At 42.9% G+C, this 19,472-nt stretch overlaps 1 protein-coding gene across 1 annotated transcript in view; it reads right to left on the bottom strand.

Annotated features, from left to right (window-relative positions):
• LRPPRC (leucine rich pentatricopeptide repeat containing) overlaps positions 1 to 19,472 on the bottom strand; it is a 116,225-nt gene that overhangs the window by 70,524 nt on the left and 26,229 nt on the right. Inside the window, exons 12-15 of the mRNA XM_077925527.1 lie at positions 11,479 to 11,597; positions 10,290 to 10,383; positions 7,188 to 7,257; positions 175 to 202 (exon numbers count right to left, since the gene is read on the bottom strand). Coding sequence (XP_077781653.1) covers positions 175 to 202; positions 7,188 to 7,257; positions 10,290 to 10,383; positions 11,479 to 11,597 — 311 coding nt within the window. The remainder of the gene's footprint in view (positions 1 to 174; positions 203 to 7,187; positions 7,258 to 10,289; positions 10,384 to 11,478; positions 11,598 to 19,472) is intronic.

Genomic DNA, 19,472 nt, shown 5'->3' with positions numbered 1-19,472 from the left:
ATGCCCTAAATTTAAAATGCACCGGACAAGATACAACACTCTCCAAATGAGTTACTGTCCAGACTGTGAGCATGCAACTTCCTGTTACTTATACTTCCATAATATTCTGTACCCAAAGCATTTTAAAGCACTCTACTTTATTTCAGTTTATTTCTTTCAGTTTCACTGTCTTACCTTGCTCCAGAGATTTACATCAAAGGACCTGTAGAGGGCAGCAGAGGATAATTAATCGAAGGTCAGAAATATTTGTTTAATTTAGCCCTTCCTTTAAGAGAAAATTGTATAGCTAAGCACCTGCAGATTTGTTTGGGTGAAGGGTATTAAAAATAAATTAATGATTTACACACTTTGTCAGGTTTATTTTTGAAAAATGATTTCACGCGGTATATAAATTGCCACAGAAAAGGAGGGCTATGTTTCTTGCTCGTATTTACATGGGGGAGCCTGGAAACAAAAACACCAATGCAAGTGTAAATGTCCATTCAGCAGAAAATTAAGGTTCCTCAGACCTTCTGGTATCTACTTCAGATGATTTTTGAGAGAGTTAACCACAACAGTAATTTGGAGCTTGTAGATGAATAGTTTGCTGGTGACATGAAAAACGTACTTTCCAACACGCTTAGTCCATTTCCTTAAAAGTAATGCTGAAAGCACTTATTAATCTGCATGATTAATCTGTTAATGTGTTATTAACCATTCAACTCATTATCACACATTAAATGTAAATGCATTTATCAGTTTTCAAATGTCCCCACTGTTAAAGGTTCAGGGTTGTAACCTATCTGCATATCTAAATTCAGGCAGCATTTTCAAATTAAATAAGTCATACACATGTATTATTTAATATCAACAATTACTTTCACTTCATACTCTCCAAAATACAGTAGTGAGATACTGTAACATATATCTCCTCTTCAGACTGCCAGGTTGAAAGAGGATTGCATAATTTCATTTTTATCTGCTTTTTTTAAAAAAAAATCTTGGCAGTTTTGTGAAATACTACCTGTCACAGTATCTCATGAAACACAGTCCTTGAGAAGAAAAGAGACAAGACTTCACCATATATGAGATGCTCCTTCACAAGCAGAAAAGAGGTATGCAAGGATACATATTTGATTAGCTAAAGACTGCTGATTTTAAAACCTTAATTGTTTGGCATCCTAAACTTTCTGAACAAGAAATTCCAGCAGGACATACACTGAATCTGAAAAATGGAGGAAGATGTTCCCAGTTTAAATAACCAGAATGACACTGTAATATTTACTGCATAGTGTGAAATTGCTGCTTCACAGCTACAGATTAAACACACTGCCCTGGATTAGGGACAGTGCACTGGAAGCAAATGGAGATGGATTCTAGCTGTTCTTGGAAATGGGTTGGTTAAAATTATGACTTGCATTCACCCGTTGGAATGTCTTTATCAGTGTAAGAATTGCCTTGTTGACCGAACAAAATCTGTGTAGTTGAATGTTCGGTTTCCAACACTGATCAGCCAGACACCTGAAGTTCTCAAACAAGGCATAACAGGAAGAGTCCTGCCTCCACACCTCATTCTGCTGACAATATCCAGCCATTAATATCAAGAGATATACTCAAAACATAAAAATGTTGTATTGGTTTCAGATGGGCTTCCCAAAAGGCATTTGGTTGGCTACTGTGTGAACATAATGCTTGATGAGATAGATCTTTGGTCTGGTTCAGCAGGGCTATTCTTTTTTCCTTTATTTAATACTTTTATTTTTAATTCCAGTTAACAAACACATCAAACAACAGCAGGATTATTCTTATGTTCAGATGCTACTAGACCTGTTCTCCATGAATCTGCCCGACCCTTTAGGACCATCCAACCTAGTGGCCATCAATGAGACTCAACTATGACCAGGAACTTCCCCGTTCAACTCTGGTCTCTGCCATGTAAAGGTAAAGGTACCCCTGCCCGTACGGGCCAGTCGTGTCCGACTCTAGGGTTGTGAGCCCATCTCACTTAAGAGGCCGGGGGCCAGCGCTGTCCGGAGACACTTCCGGGTCACGTGGCCAGCGTGACAAAGCTGCTCTGGCGAGCCGGCACCAGCGCAGCACACGGAAACGCCGTTTACCTTCCCGCTATAAAGCGGTACCTATTTATCTACTTGCACTTAGGGGTGCTTTCGAACTGCTAGGTGGGCAGGAGCTGGGACCGAAAGACGGGAGCTCACCCCGCCGCGGGGATTCAAACCGCCGACCATGCGATTGGCAAGCCCTAGGCACTCAGGTTTTACCCACAGCGCCACCCGCGTCCCTGCCATGTGGCCTTGGGCAAACCCCTCTCTTGCAACTTGAGTTCCCCCATCTGCAATATGGGGATAATAATACTGACAGGGCTGTTGAAGGAATTACAACTATAGAGCATGTGTGACACTCTTCTGGTAATGAACTCTACAAATTACCGTATTTTTCGCTCTATAGGGCGCACCGGACCATAGGACGCACCTAGGGTTTTTTTTTTTGGGGGGGGGGATAAAGAAAAAAAAATTCCTGCTGGGAGAGGCTGCGCGTGGTTTTGGCAGAAGCCAAAACAGCCAGCGGGATGGATCCCGCTCGCTGTCTTGGTTCCTTTTTAGCCGCAGGGCTGGGTCCGGGAGCGGGGGCGAGGCAGCGCTCCCTGGGCTTCGGGATGCAGGCTGCTATCCGCAAGCCTTGGGAGCCGGGCGGGAACTCCCGCCGCGCTCCCAGGGCTTGCGGATAGCTTCCTGAAGCCTGGATTCACTCCATAGGACGCACACACATTTCCCCTTCATTTTCGGAGGGGAAAAAGTGAGTCCTATAGAGCGAAAAATACAGTAACTGTGCTTTGTGCAGAGAAGCACTTTGTTTTTTGTCTACTGATGGGACATACATCCATATCTCACTCTAATTCCTAACTATTAACTGGTACTGAATTGGGTGTTGATTTGGCTGTGGGTAAAACTAATTAACTGATTGGTTCAAAACTGGGAAAGGAGTACGACAAGGCTGTATATTGTCTCCCTGCTTATTTAACTTATATGCAGAATTCTTCATGCAAAAGGCTGGACTGGATGAATCCCAAGCCAGAATTAAGATTGCTGGAAGAAATATCAACAACCTCAGATTTGCAGATGACACAACCATAATGGCAGAAATTGAGGAGGAATTAAAGAACCTTTTAATGAGGGTGGAAGAGGAGAGTGCAAAATATCGTTTGAAGCTCAATATCAAAAAAACGAAGATCATGGCCACTGGGCCCATCACCTCCTGGCAAATAGAAGGGGAGGAAATGGAGGCAGTGGGAGATTTTACTTTCTTGGGTTCCATGATCACTGCAGATGGTGACAGCAGGCATGAAATAAAAAGACGCCTGCTTCTTGGGAGAAAAGCAATGACAAACCTAGACAGCATCTTAAAAAGCAGAGACATCACCTTGCCGACAAAGGTCCATATAGTTAAAGCTATGGTTTTCCCAGTAATGCTGTATGGAAGTGAGAGCTGGACCATAAAGAAGGCTGAACGCCAAAGAATTGATGCTTTTAAATTATGGTGCTGGAGGAGACTCTGGAGAGTCCCATGGACTGCAAGAAGATCAAACCTATCCATTCTTAAGGAAATCAGCCCTGAGTGCTCACTGGAAGGACAGATCCTGAAGCTGAGGCTCCAATACTTTGGCCACCTCATGAGAAGAGAAGACTGCCTGGAAAAGACCCTGGTGTTGGGAAAGATGGAGGGCACAAGGAGAAGGGGACGAGAGAGGACGAGATGGTTGGACAGTGTTCTCGAAGCTACCAACATGAGTTTGACCAAACTGCGGGAGGCAGTGGAAGACAGAAGTGTCTGGTGTGCTCTGGTCCATGAGGTCACGAAGAGTCGGACACGACTAAACGACTAAACAACAAAACTAATCCAGCTTCTCCTTGATTAATTGCAAGCTGGCGGATTCACTGAAATGTGTACCTATCCTGGCTTAATCTGCCAGACCTTTCACCTTGCATTATTTATTGGTAATGGAGTAGAGTAAAGAAGTCTCTATTCTAGGGTGGCATTCCTGTCCATATGACAGGCACCCACAGTCTGCACAGCTGAAGACATTTTTGCTCCGGCAAGTTTTCCCAGCTGGATAAGTGGGTTTTTAGCATGTGTGTGAATGCAGCAGACTCGGAGGGTGAGAGAGTCCCATGAATGAGCTCACCCTACCTTGTCATTAAATGCCTGGCGGGGGGCATATTAGCTGTAGAAAGACATCTTCAAAGCTTCTGTTGTTATAAGCCTCTGGTTTTGCTCACAGGCCTTGGGCTCTTTACTTTTGGACCTTATACTTGTGCTGCTGAGCCTGTACTGCTATTAGAAAATAAATATATTTTCCTTACTTTCAGGAGGGCTCTTGTCCTCTGCTGTATATTGTACAGGCCTTTGGCTATACACAATAAATTGACTGATACTCATTAATGATAGAAGCTCCAAAAACCACCACATACTTTCAAGTAAGAGTTGCTGCCGGTTTGTTTTGAGGCGGGAGTCTGACAACCATGAACTGTCACCAACATTTGTCTTTCAAAGGGTGAGTATGCTCACCAAACCATAATTAACTACACTCGACTCTAAGGTAAAGGTAAAGGTACCCCTGCCCGTACGGGCCAGTCTTGACAGACTCTAGGGTTGTGCACCCATCTCACTTAAGAGGCCGGGGGCCAGCGCTGTCCGGAGACACTTCCGGGTCACGTGGCCAGCGTGACAAAGCTGCATCTGGCGAGCCAGCACAGCACACGGAAACGCCGTTTACCTTCCTGCTAGTAAGCGGTCCCTATTTATCTACTTGCACCCGGGGGTGCTTTCGAACTGCTAGGTTGGCAGGCGCTGGGACCGAGCAACGGGAGCACACCCCGCCGCGGGGATTCGAACCGCCGACCATGCGATCGGCAAGTCCTAGGCGCTGAGGTTTTACCCACAGCGCCACCCGCGTCCCGCCAGACATAATGCCTGAATAGCAAACTGGTCAGCAAACCAGAATGGCAAATTATGGCTTATGCTAACAGAGGTTTTACTAATATTTTACTTTGAAAGTTACAGCCATCCTACCCAAAGTTCCCTTTCCTTGTGGGTTATGCTGCTTTACTTCATGAGCAACTGACCAGAAGACTAGTACTTGCACTGTTTGCCTCTTCACCTCCCACCTCCTTGAAGGGTGAGCAAAACAGGATTTCAGTAGCAGAAATGCCCTGTTGTTCTCCGGGAAACACATAAAGAGGCTAGGATGGAGGTTCTCTTTCAAGAAAAACAAGCATATGGCTTGGGTACTGCACTCTGATGGTGGCCAATGAGCACTGGAATACACTCTGAACTGCCAGAGGTAAAGAGTTATGCAAGCACCAAAGGAAGCAGACACTTTCATATGTGCATGGCTAGCTGTACTTGTCACTTCTCCAATGTTTATCCCTCTGAGTTGTGACGTTCTGAATTTACGAAACATCTCTCAAAACTCTTCCAAGATTATTCTTGGAATGGGGAGGTGTCTCGAAAAAGCCCTATGTCACTGTAACACGTACACAAGGTCTGAAATTTTAATGGACCTATTTTAAAAACCTAAAGCAGTCTATGGTTGCTGTGCTTATTTAACATTTCAAGGCATTGTTCAACAAAACAGCTGATTTCTCTCCATCAGAAAGGGGGTTTCAGGAAATATTGTGCTATGGTGGCTTTTCAGAATTTCCCCCTTTTTCTTCCGGTCCCACCCTAACTCCTTTATTCAATACAGATTCCAAACAGGATTGTTTTATGCATTATGATCTGAAAACATAATAGGTATAGATATGACAGGGGGGGGGTATAACCTAAAGCATTTTGATCTCAAAGAGAGGTAGGGCATTTCAGATGTTGCTGAACTCCAACTTCCATCAGCTACAGCCTGTCCAGCAGTCTGGGATGATTCAAACTATAGTTCAATAATACCTCAAGGACCACAGAAAGGCACAACTGGTCTGATCAGGATTTCAAGTATTGGCCAAATACTTCACCAATCATAGTGAACACATTTTTAGGCCCTGAAAACAGATGGGGTTACCCTATAAAAGGTACCATAATATCTAAATCTGCTAACTTTGGCCAGAGAAAGAAATTTCAGAAATGAACAAACCAAATAGCACAAAATGCATTTCTAATGCTATAGTCAATAATTGCTTCCCATTATTTTCAAAAATCTCCTTTTACATACTGAACTAGCATGATGAGAAGACAATGTAGGGTGTTGCTGTTTAGCATGTGGAATAACTTGCGCTCTGATATTGCAACAGTCCAACAACATAGCCTGACAACACATGACTGTGAATCATGAAGCTGGGCTTTGTCAAAATAACATAACACCTACTTGGAGGATGGATTAAGTAAAAACTGAGCAACAACAATTTATTTATACCATGCCTTGTCGTCAACTACAGCAGCAGCAGCAACATCAACAATTTATTTATACCCCGCCTTTTCCCTGATGGGACTCAAGGCAGCTTATATATTAAAATGAGAGCCACTAAAAACACAGAACAACATATTAAAAAAACAACTGCAATAAGCACAGCAATGACCCCCACTAGGGCAATGGGGCTTCCCCTCCTTTACTCCCTTAAATCCTCCCTGGAGGACCAGGAGAATCCCCTGAACAGCACAGAGGGGGAGAAAAGAGATTATTAGCGCTATACTGAATTCCGCCATTTCATTGGGTACCCTCCCTTAGGCAAGCACAGCCTCGGTGCTTCATCTGAGATTATCATACCCATCTACTTTCAGGGTTGATGTCATTATTATGGCAACAACTTGCACCAAACACTCTGAAAACTGAATGACCTATATAAATGATAATTATTACAATTACATAATCCCTAATTAAGCTTTCGATTCACAGAACCAAAAATAATTATGCTATAGCCAGTGATTGCATAGGTTGAAAGTTTCCCACCCATGTCACTCATAAGAGTGGCAAGTAGGGTTCATTCTGGCTCTTTAAACCTTAAATAGGCCTGCACTGATTCTTACAGCCACATATATACTCCTATCCAGCTCCTAACTGGCTTTTTAGCTTATGGGCAAAAATATGCTTTCATTCCTCACCCCCTTTTTCTTAAAGCAACTGCCCAAAATACCATCCTGGGATTAAGGACCAAGAGCATCTAAGGTACAAAGGTGGCAGTGAAAGCTTCATAAACTCTTACCTTCTGAATCCAAAGACCAGACTGCCTCTGAATTGCACGTGATCTATGGGTGGCATATTTGGAGAAGACACTGCAGAATAAATGAAAATCCTTAGAATGCGTTGACCCTTGCTTCTCCAAAAAGGATTGATTAAGCCATTGGTATCAAAAGACATTTATTTAAAGAGAATCTGTTTAGTAAGATCATCTTGGCACATGAATGCATGATCTTCCAATAATTTCAAGTTTTAAACACAGAGAGGTCTTTCTTTACTGGCTAGAAAGAGAAAGATATACAACACCCTGGAATTACAGTGCTTTTTGGAGTTTTGGTCAATTATTAGGGAATGCAGTTACTGCATGCTCATCTCTGTGCATACTAACTTAGAGCAGCAGTCCCTGTTGAATCATTCCCCACCCAGCGAAATACATTTATCTCATACAATTTACATGTATTTTAAAAAAACATCAAAGCGGTTTACAAAAGATAAAACAGTAATATCAAAAGGAATCCACAACACTCATTAGCTCTCAGTAATGTATCTGGGAAGCTAAATTTCATAAGCCTCGGCTATGTGTGACAATGGAACAGAGACTGCTATGCAGCACTAGGGGTGGGAGGAGTTGGCTTAATTCAAGCCAGGAATGAAACACCCAAGCTGGTATGTGTGGAGGGGAGTTGGGACAGCATACAGCTGACGGAGGAAGAACATGGACATTGAACAGCTCTAAAAATCAACAGCTATGCAGAATTTCTAGTAGTTGAAACATGTGTGCCCATCTGTCTTTCAAATGCATGCACTCCAGCAGAACGCATGACTTCTTCCATGCCAGCTTCCAGACAAGCAGGGCAGGGCAGGAGAGTCCAAATTCAGTCCCCAGACCAGAGCTTTCCAAACTGTGCGTCGCGACATGTTAGTGTGTCGGCTGCAGTGTGTAGGTGTGTCGCGCAAATGCTCCCCATGCTCCTCCCAGAGCTGGAAAGGGGTTACTTTAACCTCTGGTTTGCTGGTAAAACTGAATCACCATGTTGTGAAATGATACATGTCTAAAAACATGAAAAGTTTGGAAAGCTCTGCCCTAGACCAACTGGGCCTTACACTGAAGAGCTTCCCTGCTTCTTTGTTGTGATCACTCATCTTCTTTGTTATTTAAATATAGAAATAAATAAATGAGAACGCAATCTTGTGTTTAAAAAGTTTTTGTTCGTTTCAAAAAACAACAACACGGTGCAGCTCTGTATGCTCAACTGCTGCTGCCGCCGCCGCCGCTGACAGCCGGCAAGCTGGTTTCCTTAGCAACAAACAAGTCTGAGGGGGGGGGAAATGAAAAATAGATGACAATGAAGTGGAATGGGGCAGTTGAGAAAGGGAGAACAGGCACCCTTGTGCACATTGTCTAATGCGCCCAGATTCCTTAACTGATGCTTCATTGTTTTCATCCTGCCAGTTTTGGGAATCTGTGCATTATAGAACTTTGACTCCAATGAAAATCCTGTTTATTTGTATATTTGTGTGTGTGTGTGTGTGTGTGTGTGTTCTATGATGGCCTATATTTGTAATGCCTAATAAAGGTTTGGCGAAGTGAGAAGCATTATAGAAACCTGGAAGCTGCAATCAATAGCCCTTGGTAGCAGTCCGCTTTAACAGGTTGCCTTCCCCTTAACCATCTGCACCACAAAAGGAAGCTTTAATTTGATCTATTAACATTAAACCCTTTCTGGTAAGACTATCAGTATACAGCATGGGTAGGCAAACTAAGGCCCGGGAGCCGGATGCGGCCAAATCACCTTCTCAATCCGGCCCGCAGTCGGTCCGGGAATCAGCATGTTTTTACATGAGTAGAATGTGTGCTTTTATTTAAAATGCATCTCTGGGTTATTTGTGGGGCATAGGAATTTGTTCATTTCCCCCCCCTCCAAAATATAGTCCGCCCTCACAAGGTCTGAGGGACAGTGGACCGCCCCCGATAAAAAGTTTGCTGACCCCGGTATACAGATTCAATGGTTTAATGTACAAAGCAGCATTTCAGGACCATTATGAGTCTTGAAGCTACTAAAGACAAGTATGAACTGATGATTCTTTGGATGTTGTAGCAGTTTAGCAGTTTAAGTGGGGTGGAGGAAGAAAAACATTGATAAACACACATAAGGAAAGTAAAGGAGATGGGCAGTGATCCCAAGATCATCATGCTCCACACTTGGAAGTTGTGCAGCGTATCGGAATCTCACTTATGAGCACTATTGTGAGCTTTGACGTCTCTGGTTACCTAGGACAAGTGCTTAAAACCACCATTCTTTGTTTTCCCATCCCATCAATAGATAGCCACATGAGGGAAGAGGTGAGATCACTGATCATTTGTTGGTGAGCATTGGTGGAGAAATTTGAACCACCTCACCTAGTCTGGCACCTGGCAATGCAAATTGTCTGCTCCAATGCTAATCAGAGCGACTAATGAACAGGGAGGGGAAAATAGCACACCCACACCCAGCTGATCACTGAGGAGGGCTGTGTCTCCACTCTGTCAGCAGCGAACTGTGGGGTCAGGCATACCTGACCTCTGGTTGTCCAGTCACTGCTGCATACCAAGATGGAAGGGGGAGGGGAGCTGCAGGGGCAGAGCCCATCCAGCACTCCTGCCGGCACCAAACACACTGCAGCCTTGCTCTTCCACTGCTCTGTTCTAATACTCAGCAACAATGAGAATGCCACTGCAACCCCAGCCTGTCATCCGCTGCTACTGCACCCTATAGATGGGAGAGTGTGGGGTGGCTACACCACTGCTTGCATGCAACCCCCAGGAGGTTGGCCAAGACTGAACACAACCCTCAGGCTAAAGAAGTTTGGAAACCAATGCCCTACTGCTTGAGATTGTGGATTTCATAGAATAAAGTTAAATGCGAATTTATGGATTTATTTTGTGCCTGTTTTTATCATGAATTCTGTATTTATAAAGAGGCAAGCTACACTAGAACTCCAAGTCTAGGGAACTGGTGAAGTAAATTTTATTTATACTACCAAGGTGACTTTTTTAAAAAAATAAATAATAAGTTTTTCATTCTTATGTCTAGCTTCAACAGACAACGGCTGTACAAATAATAATTACAACATCAAGGATACTTACATAAAGCTAAAACATCCTCCAGTCTCCCAGTGGCTGCTGTGTATCTGATTTCTGCTGCAGAGAGTGATTTACTATCAATAGGACAGTTTGCTTCCTATGGAAAGAATATAATTCAGAGACGAAATGCAGTAACAATTGGGAGAGCACAGTGGTTAAGACCCCCAGCACAAAATTTGAAATTTGGTATGAATTCAGCAATCAGCCTTAGACAAGCCCCGTCCTCTTCTTGGCACTGGCCTTCCTAATAAAAAGGGAAAGGGAAAGGACCCCTGACAGTTAAGTCCAGTCACAAACGACTCTGGGGTTGCGGTGCTCATCTCACTTTACAGGCTGAGGGAGCCGGCGTTTGTCCACAGACAGTTTTTCCAGGTCATGTGGCCAGCATGACTAAGCCGCTTCTGGCACAATGGAACACCGAAACCAGAGTAGCACATGGAAACACCATTTCCCTTCCCACCGGAGCGGTACCTATTAATCTACTTGCACTTTTTTTGGCATGCTTTCGAACTGCTAAGTTGGAAGGAGCTGGGACCGAGCAAAAGAAGCTCACCCCATTGCGGGGATTCGAACCGCCAACCTTCTGATTGGCAAATCCAAGAGGCTCAGAGGTTTAGACCACAGCGCCACCCGCGTCCCCGGCCTTCCTAATAGAAGGTTGCAAATATTTCTGAGATATCTACGTATTACGCTTGCACAACAGAATCTCCTCACTCTGTGTACCCTTAAATCTGTTCTAGGTTTCCCTCAACCTTCTGGAGCAGATCTGGAGAGGGCATGGGGTGCGTACAGGCAGAGGACAGGGAGTTCCACTGTACAAGCATAAATCCTGGTGCTGACAGAGTTAGTTGGATATTGTCTAAGACAATAAAATGTGTATTTAGTTGCAAGCCAATAGCTTTTAGTTATTACAGCAACCATTTGAGATGCATAAAGATTTAAAAATTAGAAATGTGATTTAAATGAATGGCTTAAAATTATACTGGTGTAAAAACGAGCCCTCCCCCCCCTAATGCCTCAAAGCAGCTTTCTGGAAAAATACGGAAAATGCATTAAAGATAAGGTTTAAAAGGTTTATTTAGGAGGCATGCTTCTAGGGCTATTACAGCATTGGATCACCACAAAAGTAAAATGAAACCTGGTAAGTTAACATCACTGGGATATAAAGTAATAAGCCAACTACTTAACTCACCTGCAGCAGATGGCGCACAGAGCTGATATCATCAAAATTTGTCAAAACGTAGTTGGAATATGTTTCTATATCAGGCTCTACCTGCATTTCATGCATTGCTTTGAGGACTTCAATTGTACCTAAAGGGTGGGAGGGAAAACAGATGCTGAACCAGATGCTGAATTTCAGCTACCTAGAAACTTTGGGCCATATTCAATATGTCCATGTGTGAACAGAGCAGAGTTCCGCTTCTCCAGTGGAACCTCTCCACCTACAGCCCCTCACATGCCCCAACATCTGCCCTGGAGGATTGTAGGACTCTCCAGAGCAGATTTGGGGATAGAGAGAGGGAGAGGATGTCCATTTATGCAAGCAGAAGTGTTAACACTGCATTGGATTCAACCCTAAAACGATAAATCTCCATGCATTGTCAGAAAAAAATTAAATGATTGGAAATGGCTCTACAGAAACGAGACTTTGTGTTTTGTTTTGTTCCAGTTGCTGCTCTGTCTTGTCCTCGGGAACCAGGTTCTGCTGTGAAATCAGCTATATTCATATGCATCTTTACCATAAGCACATAAGCCTACAACCAACTCCCAATCTGCTAGTCAAGGTTCGGAAACCAAAAGCTATTAGGGCTAGAGCTGGGAGATATTTCAGTTCATCGTCTGAAACCAGCATGAAGTTCAGATCACAATACTGGTTTCAGACCTTTTGAGCGGGCAAGTACATCCTGGAAGGGTGTTTCAGGGAGAAAAGCAGTAGGAATGGCTTCCCCCCTCACCTTTGCTGCTGCTGGTGGCAGGCACTAACACTGCCCCAATTCAAGGGGCTTTTCTAGGGGTGGGAAGGAGCGGCATCACCCCATTTGCTCAGCTGCTTGACGTCCACTGTTCACAAGGGCTGATAGTGGGCACTTGCTTCACCCCACTGAATGGGTTTTTATCACCCTGTTTACTCAACCACTTGTGGCCCACCTGCAATCAGCAGCTGGCTGTGGCGGCCTGCTTTGACCCATTGAAGGGGTGTTTCTGAATGTCCGCGGGGGTGTGATGGAGCAAGGAGCATTGCCCTGTTAGAATCACAGAACTGTAGGGTTGGAAGAGACCATGGGAATCATCTAAGCCAGGTACATCCAACAAATGTACCGGTAGATCACTGGACGTCTGTGGTAGATCACGGGCTCCCCACAAAGAAGCTTAACAACTTTGGCTCCCCTAAAAAACTATGACCTGAACCCCAAAAAGCAGGGCTTTCCTCCTCCCTAAAAAAAGCTCAACAACCTTGACCTGAACTCCCCAAAATGGGGTAGATCACTCTCAACTTTTAACTCTGTGAGTAGATCACAGTCTCTTGGGAGTTGGCAACCCCTGAATCCAACCCCTGCAGTACAAGAATCTTTTCCCCAATATGGGGCTCAAACCCACAACCCTGAGATTAAGAGTCTCATGCTCTACTGACTGAGCTATACAGGTGTTCACAGGGTTTTTTCTTGTCCACTAGCTATAAGGAGCTGTTGGCTTTCCTGAATACGTATGTTTGTGATGAGAGAAGGTTTGGGTGGGAGTTGTCTGTGAGAGTGATAGAGGAATGCACTTGGGTAGAGAAAGGGAGTGGTGTCTGTCTGTGTGTGTGTGTGTGTGTGTGTGTGTGTGTGTGTGTCTGTGTGTGAAATGATCCTGTTATTAGACACTGTTGCTGGAGGGAAGGGGAACAATATTGTGTGATCACCACGATTAGCTACAAATATGAATGCAGTGCATGTACGTTTGCTTGTGGATTAAGGAATCGGCTAGCTAACCCTGATCGGTCCAGGATCAAGTCAGAAGATAGGAAACCATTGAAGGTAAGAAGGATCACATGCAGCCTGCCTGCCTGAAGTGGAGATTTAAAATCCCAAAACTGCCTTGAACCTTGTTGATTTCAGGACGTGTGAGTCACACAGCTCCAGACTGTTATCTGCCAGAATCTTGGGAGATTCAAAGTGGATTGCTGTATACAAGCACACACTAGGGCAGTTTTCAGTTTTAAAATCTGGGAACTGTCTAGAGGAGAGATTGCTTTATTGCAGGGGCGTCCAACTTCCAAGAGTCTGCGATCTACTCTACTCACAGTATTGAGCTTTTTTTAGGGAGTCAAAGTTTATGAGCTTTTTTTGGGGGGCGGTGCATTTTGCTGGGGGTTCAGAGATCAGCCAGGAACTACCAGGGACACCCCACAATCAACCAGTAGGTCGCAATCGACCTGTTAGGCAGCCCTGCTTTATTGTATTTGTAAACCTACTTATTTTTCACTGCATTTTTGCTCCACTGGTAGCATAGGGAAAGTAACATAAAACCAGCCTAGGTAAAGTCATTTCCCAAAGAACTAACTCTTTTGACTTTTTAGTAAACTTCTGTCTTTGCTTCATTAAAGAAACCTGTGAACTCCATTTATACATCACCTAAGAAGGCATTTTAAGTTGTTCTTGGGGAAACGTGAGGGGGGCGTGTTAAGGCTGTTTGGTGGAAGGCAGTTGGGGGAAATAACTCTTCCACTTGATGGCAGCAGAATGGCCTAAACTGGGAAGGGTGGGCAAACAGAAGGGGACACTGTTCTGGCCATATCTCCCTTCCCAACACACTGTAGCAAGGAAGAAAAAGTTAGCAAATTTAAACTTGGTTACAGTGGGGAACAAGGATTTAGGTGTTAAGACAGGGGTAGGCAACCTAAGGCCCGGGGGCTGGATCCGGCCCAATCGCCTTCTCAATCCAGCCCACGGATGATCCGGGAATCAGTGTGTTTTTACATGAGTAGAATGTGTGCTTTTATTTAAAATGCATCTCTGTGTTATTTGTGGGGCATAGGAATTTGTTCATTTTCCCCCCTTCAAAATATAGTCCGGCCCCCCACAAGGTCTGAGGGACAGTGGACCGGACGAAGGCTGAAAAAGGTTGCTGACCCCTGTGTTAAGACAACCACCTTATGGAAAAGTTGGGTTTTCAAAATGGATCTGAAGAAAGAGAAGTAGTAACAGGAACACATTCAGCAAAAGTTTCACATTTATTGGCATGTATAAGGCACCTGGAAACGATGCCTTATGAGGAACAGCTAAGGGAGCTGGGCCTGTTTAGCCTGGAGAAGAGGAGGTTAAGGGGTGATATGATAGCCATGTTCAAATATATAAAAGGATGTCATATAGAGGAGGGAGAAAGGTTGTTTTCTGCTGCTCCAGAGAAGCGGACACGGAGCAATGGATCCAAACTACAAGAAAGAAGATTCCACCTAAACATTAGGAAGAACTTCCTGACAGTAAGAGCTGTTCGACAGTGGAATTTGCTGCCAAGGAGTGTGGTGGAGTCTCCTTCTTTGGAGGTCTTTAAGCAGAGGCTTGACAACCATATGTCAGGAGTGCTCTGATGGTGTTTCCTGCTTGGCAGGGGGTTGGACTCGATGGCCCTTGTGGTCTCTTCCAACTCTATGATTCTATGATTCTATGTATTTAGAATGCATGGTGGGGTGGTGTTGTTTTTTGTAAAACCAACCCCTGGTTAATCCACTTAACTAATTTAACTATTAAAAAGGAAATGTAAAAGCCTTGCATCTGGCATTTAAAGGTTACCACAAAGACACTATGGCTAAGTTCTTGCCTTTTAAAACATAATGCTGCATTTTATTACATCATGTCTAGCTAACCAACTCCGGAATTCATGTCAAAACCTATACAGGTACTGGAATTTTTGTAAGCATAAAAATGATTTGTCAGATGCTGCAGGATACCAGATTCAAGTAGCATATGCTCCCCCCCCCTCCTTTTTCCAAGTTGCCTCACATATTTGTTACTATAAAAAATTCTAAAGTTTCCTGAAGTCCCTGTCTTTGCCCTGGAGTGCCACCTATGGAAAAGTGACACTTCCATGAATATTTTATGCAGTGCACTACGGTGCAAATAATCAAATGTGAATTCCCTTTGAGCACTTAAAAATACATGCCAACAAGTCACACTAAATTAAAGTCGCATCATTTGCTCAAGTTTGCCTTAAAACAGAAGACGGACTGATTTTGGCCAAGAACCGGCAAATGTATCCAGAAAGAATTAATTACAATATAATTTTGCTCAATACATTTCAAAATCTGACAGCAAGCTTATGCTTTATAAGATGTCAAAAAACGGTAACGAAAACTCAGCTGAAACTGCATTTCATCAGCACTTCTATACTTTGAGAAAAGTGTTTAGATGCACATTATCCGTAACATCTGTTTGCTTTTAAAATAACTGCTACAATAAATTAGGCCCATAACAGCCAGGAGATGCGGGTTCAAATCTCTACGCAATCAAGCAAAAAATGTTTATGGCCTTTCATACCCCAAATTCACATCTGTTACAACCCTATCTTTGCTGGCTTTATTTTTGAGCAGATGCAAGTGTTGTAATGAGGATTAGAATTTAGGATACTATTAATGTTTTATATGGGGAGAGGCGTTTTAAAGGGATATTGGATAAAGTATCCAAGGAAGATGGGAGTGCCTATCAAAATGAGCACACATAGTGGAATTACTTGTTCTAAATATATGCTTGCAGGGATAGTTTTCTCTTTTAACACTTTGGCCATCCATTTGCACTTGCAACAGATTCCTATTTTTATGGCTCAGGGCTTTAAACCAGAGCACACTACTGATTAACCGACGGGGCTGGTTTAAACCAGGAGTCTGAGAGTAAAGGGCATACTACATTTTGCTACCTTATCATTCACTGAGTGGCTGCATTCACACGTAACACTAAACCATAATTTATTGTTGTAAGCACAAGTAGAAAAGAGCTGCTACGGGCCCTTGGGGCTTTTGCTCTCTTCCAGCCGTTCCAGAGAACTTTGGCAGCATTCTGTATGAATCACAGGTTGCAGCTTAAAACAAACCCTAGTTACTTTCCCCACAAACAAACTAACTTATTTATTATTTATTTATTATTTCATAAACTTTATATACCACTTGCTTGTAGAAAGACTACAAAGCGGTTCAAACTATGGGTTATAAATCTGGCTTGTTTAAACTACAATCTCTGGTTTGTATGCAAAGACAGCCTAGCTTTCATGAAGAGTGAAAACGAATTCTGCCAAAGTCCTCCTTCTAACACAAGCCTTATGGTAGCTTGTTACTGTATGCTGCCGTAAATCATGGCTTACCAGCATGTGTGAACTGAATTAATATCACAAAACACACACATATTGAGGCTTTGCTTTATGAAAATGCATTAAAATTTAATAAATGCATTAATCAATTAAAAGGCAGATGGCCAGTGCAAATTTAAATTAGTAAACATACTTGCTGTTTACTGGTTATATCTAGGTTAGTTTATCCAATATAGATAGTACTGCCTCTTTAGCAGCATACTGCAGGTGAAGAAGTCAGGTGACAGTTTTGAATGTTTCCCCAGATAGAAGATGCCTGAATATAATAAACTAGTATATCAGGGGAAATACTACACAAAATTCTTCCTCTCTGATGAGCTCATCTTCTTTGTAGGGGGTAGAGACATTCAAAACACAGTACAACCTGATATTCTATCACTTCATTCTACATAATCTGAGCTTTGTCAACCTAAGCAGCAGAATAAGGTAGCAGTGTGGTCTGCACCCCAAAAAGATACAGGCAAACTATTTCTTTTTTTTTATATTGCTCTCCCATTTACCAAGAGTAACCAACTAGCATATAAAGAGGAAGGTTTTGTCTTAGCCCAAACCCTGCTTTCCTAGTTTTCCAACTGCAGAACACAGGCTAAATGTGTAGAACAGGCAATCCACTTCAAATGCAACAGTGACTGCAATGAACTGTAAATATCTTAAGATTAAAAAGCATTCTTAGCATCATGCATAACCCAGGATAGCTCTAGCACGGTCTTAGTCAAATCTGTGTCAACATTGATCAGAAAACAGAGAGACTGAATGCATCTACTTTTATGCTCACATGTGTTTGAACATGTGTTGATATATAATGAAGGAATGCTGCTGGGGGAGGGGGGATATTTTGGCAGTGGATCTGGAATTTTGCTTTAACCAGTGAATGAGGATGTAGCAGTATCTGTCAGTGGGTCCAAAAAGTTTAGGAATATCCCTTATGCCATTAGTGCCACTAGAGAAAGGGGTGCCACACCTTCAGAGATGTCTGGAATTTATACCACTGGTAGAGATGATTGCTTGGGAACTTCACATCCCTCATGTCTTTAATAAATTTGCAAACGTTTACAAATGATGTCCATAACTGGATTCTGGACTGACTGGAAAGAAAGAAGCTTCTTACCTTGTGGGATGTAGCAATCTGCTATAGAAAGCATGTCCACTACAAACACACCAACCATTTTGCATAACCAGCATGCGCAAACAGACTTTGCACAGATTCTTCCCAAGAAATGCAATGCACAAATGTAACAGACCAAAGAAGCATGCCCGCCAGAAATTTATTCTGCATAAGCTTCCCTGAAATGTGGGAGAAACTCATGGCACAACATGTGACTGATTTTTCTGTGCAATTCTCTTTGAGGAGATGCGATTAACAATAATGTAAATGGTTTAATCACTACCTTAATTTGCATATGCTTATCATCTTTGACCTTTCTGTCCTCACAACAGCTTCATAGAACACTGTCATTATTTATATCAGGTTGACAGCTCAAAATCTAGGAATGAGGTCTAGTAACAGGGCCAAGGAGATGCCATGCACATGGTTTTTGAGCTTCCCCTCCTCCTTCCAATTATGATTCTTCACTTTCCCTGCAAACCGGAATAGGCAACTCACATCAAACTGTGGTTTCCAATTCTAGTACAGAGAAGAAGTTCAAACCACAGCTTGCCAATTCAGATGTAATGACAAACTATAGTTGTCCAGAGAAGGAAGTCAGGGAGGAAGGCAATGTGCACAAGGACAGCTGAACTATGGATTTGATATGGTTACTGAGGACCCGAATGGGTTGGGTTATGACCCTCGTCATGTGATAGAGGCAGGAGAGCAAAGAACTCTGGGAGGCAGGTGCCGTCCCCTTCAGTTTTTTCCCCTCCTGTCTGACGGATCAGGTCATTTTCTCCCAGCTCTCTCTGTCACCTAAGTGATTCTGCCTTCAACAGTACTTCATTTCTATTTCTTTACAGAGAAGATCAGAGAGATAGTTCCCAGAACCTATCAAATCTACACTTCAGGTAAGACCAATCATCCTTTTGCAGTTAATGCAAACTGGTTTATGGCTGAGTAGGTATTTCAGCACAAAGCCTCAAAAGGTGTAAGTCTCTCAATTCATCTGAATCCGTTGGTACAAAGGAAACATTCATGTGCAAGAAATGGATTACCTTGGTAATCAAAGTTCAGGATCTTGCTGAAATTGAAGATGTCTTAGAAGCTGAAAACAAACAGCTAAGAATGGAGAACTTTCCAAACTATTAGCAACTAGTTTCTATCTGCGATAGGGTACAAAGCTATGTGGAGTGTTGTTTTGGCAAGCTCTCTCAACACCACGCTTCTACGGTATTCATGTAAAAACAAAAACGGCAGAAAATTCTAGGGAAGTCTGTAGATTAAACACATGTCACTGCTGTTAAGAGTTTTTAAGGGAGTTCACCACAATATAATATTATCTGCTTCATCCTTGAAATCCAAAATAGAACTGCATACTGAACTACCAAAAACTAGCCTCTCAAATAACATTTTGTTTACATAATACACTGAAAGTCTGCCCACTTACTAGACACCACCAAGTGAAATTTTAATGCAGCATTACTTTTTCCCTCTATCTTTGTGAGATAACATTTATTTATATTGTGCTCTTCTCCCCAGATGCATCAGTTTTCAGTTTGATTCTTCCAATTCCTGTGATCTCTTACAGTTAAAACTGCATCATGAACATAGCAATATGCAAGAAAGAATATGCATTGAACCTGTCTGAAGAAAAGAGCATTCACACTGGTAACTTCATGCTGAAGATAGCACAATGTAAAGGGAGACTGGATGGCTACAAGAACAGAGAATGCTCTTGGTACATGCAGCCAGAA

The sequence above is a fragment of the Podarcis muralis genome, chromosome 3 (genome assembly GCF_964188315.1).
Source record: "Podarcis muralis chromosome 3, rPodMur119.hap1.1, whole genome shotgun sequence".
In the NCBI taxonomy this organism is placed as follows: Eukaryota; Metazoa; Chordata; class Lepidosauria; order Squamata; family Lacertidae; genus Podarcis; species Podarcis muralis.
This window is presented reverse-complemented; position numbering and strand designations above follow the sequence as displayed.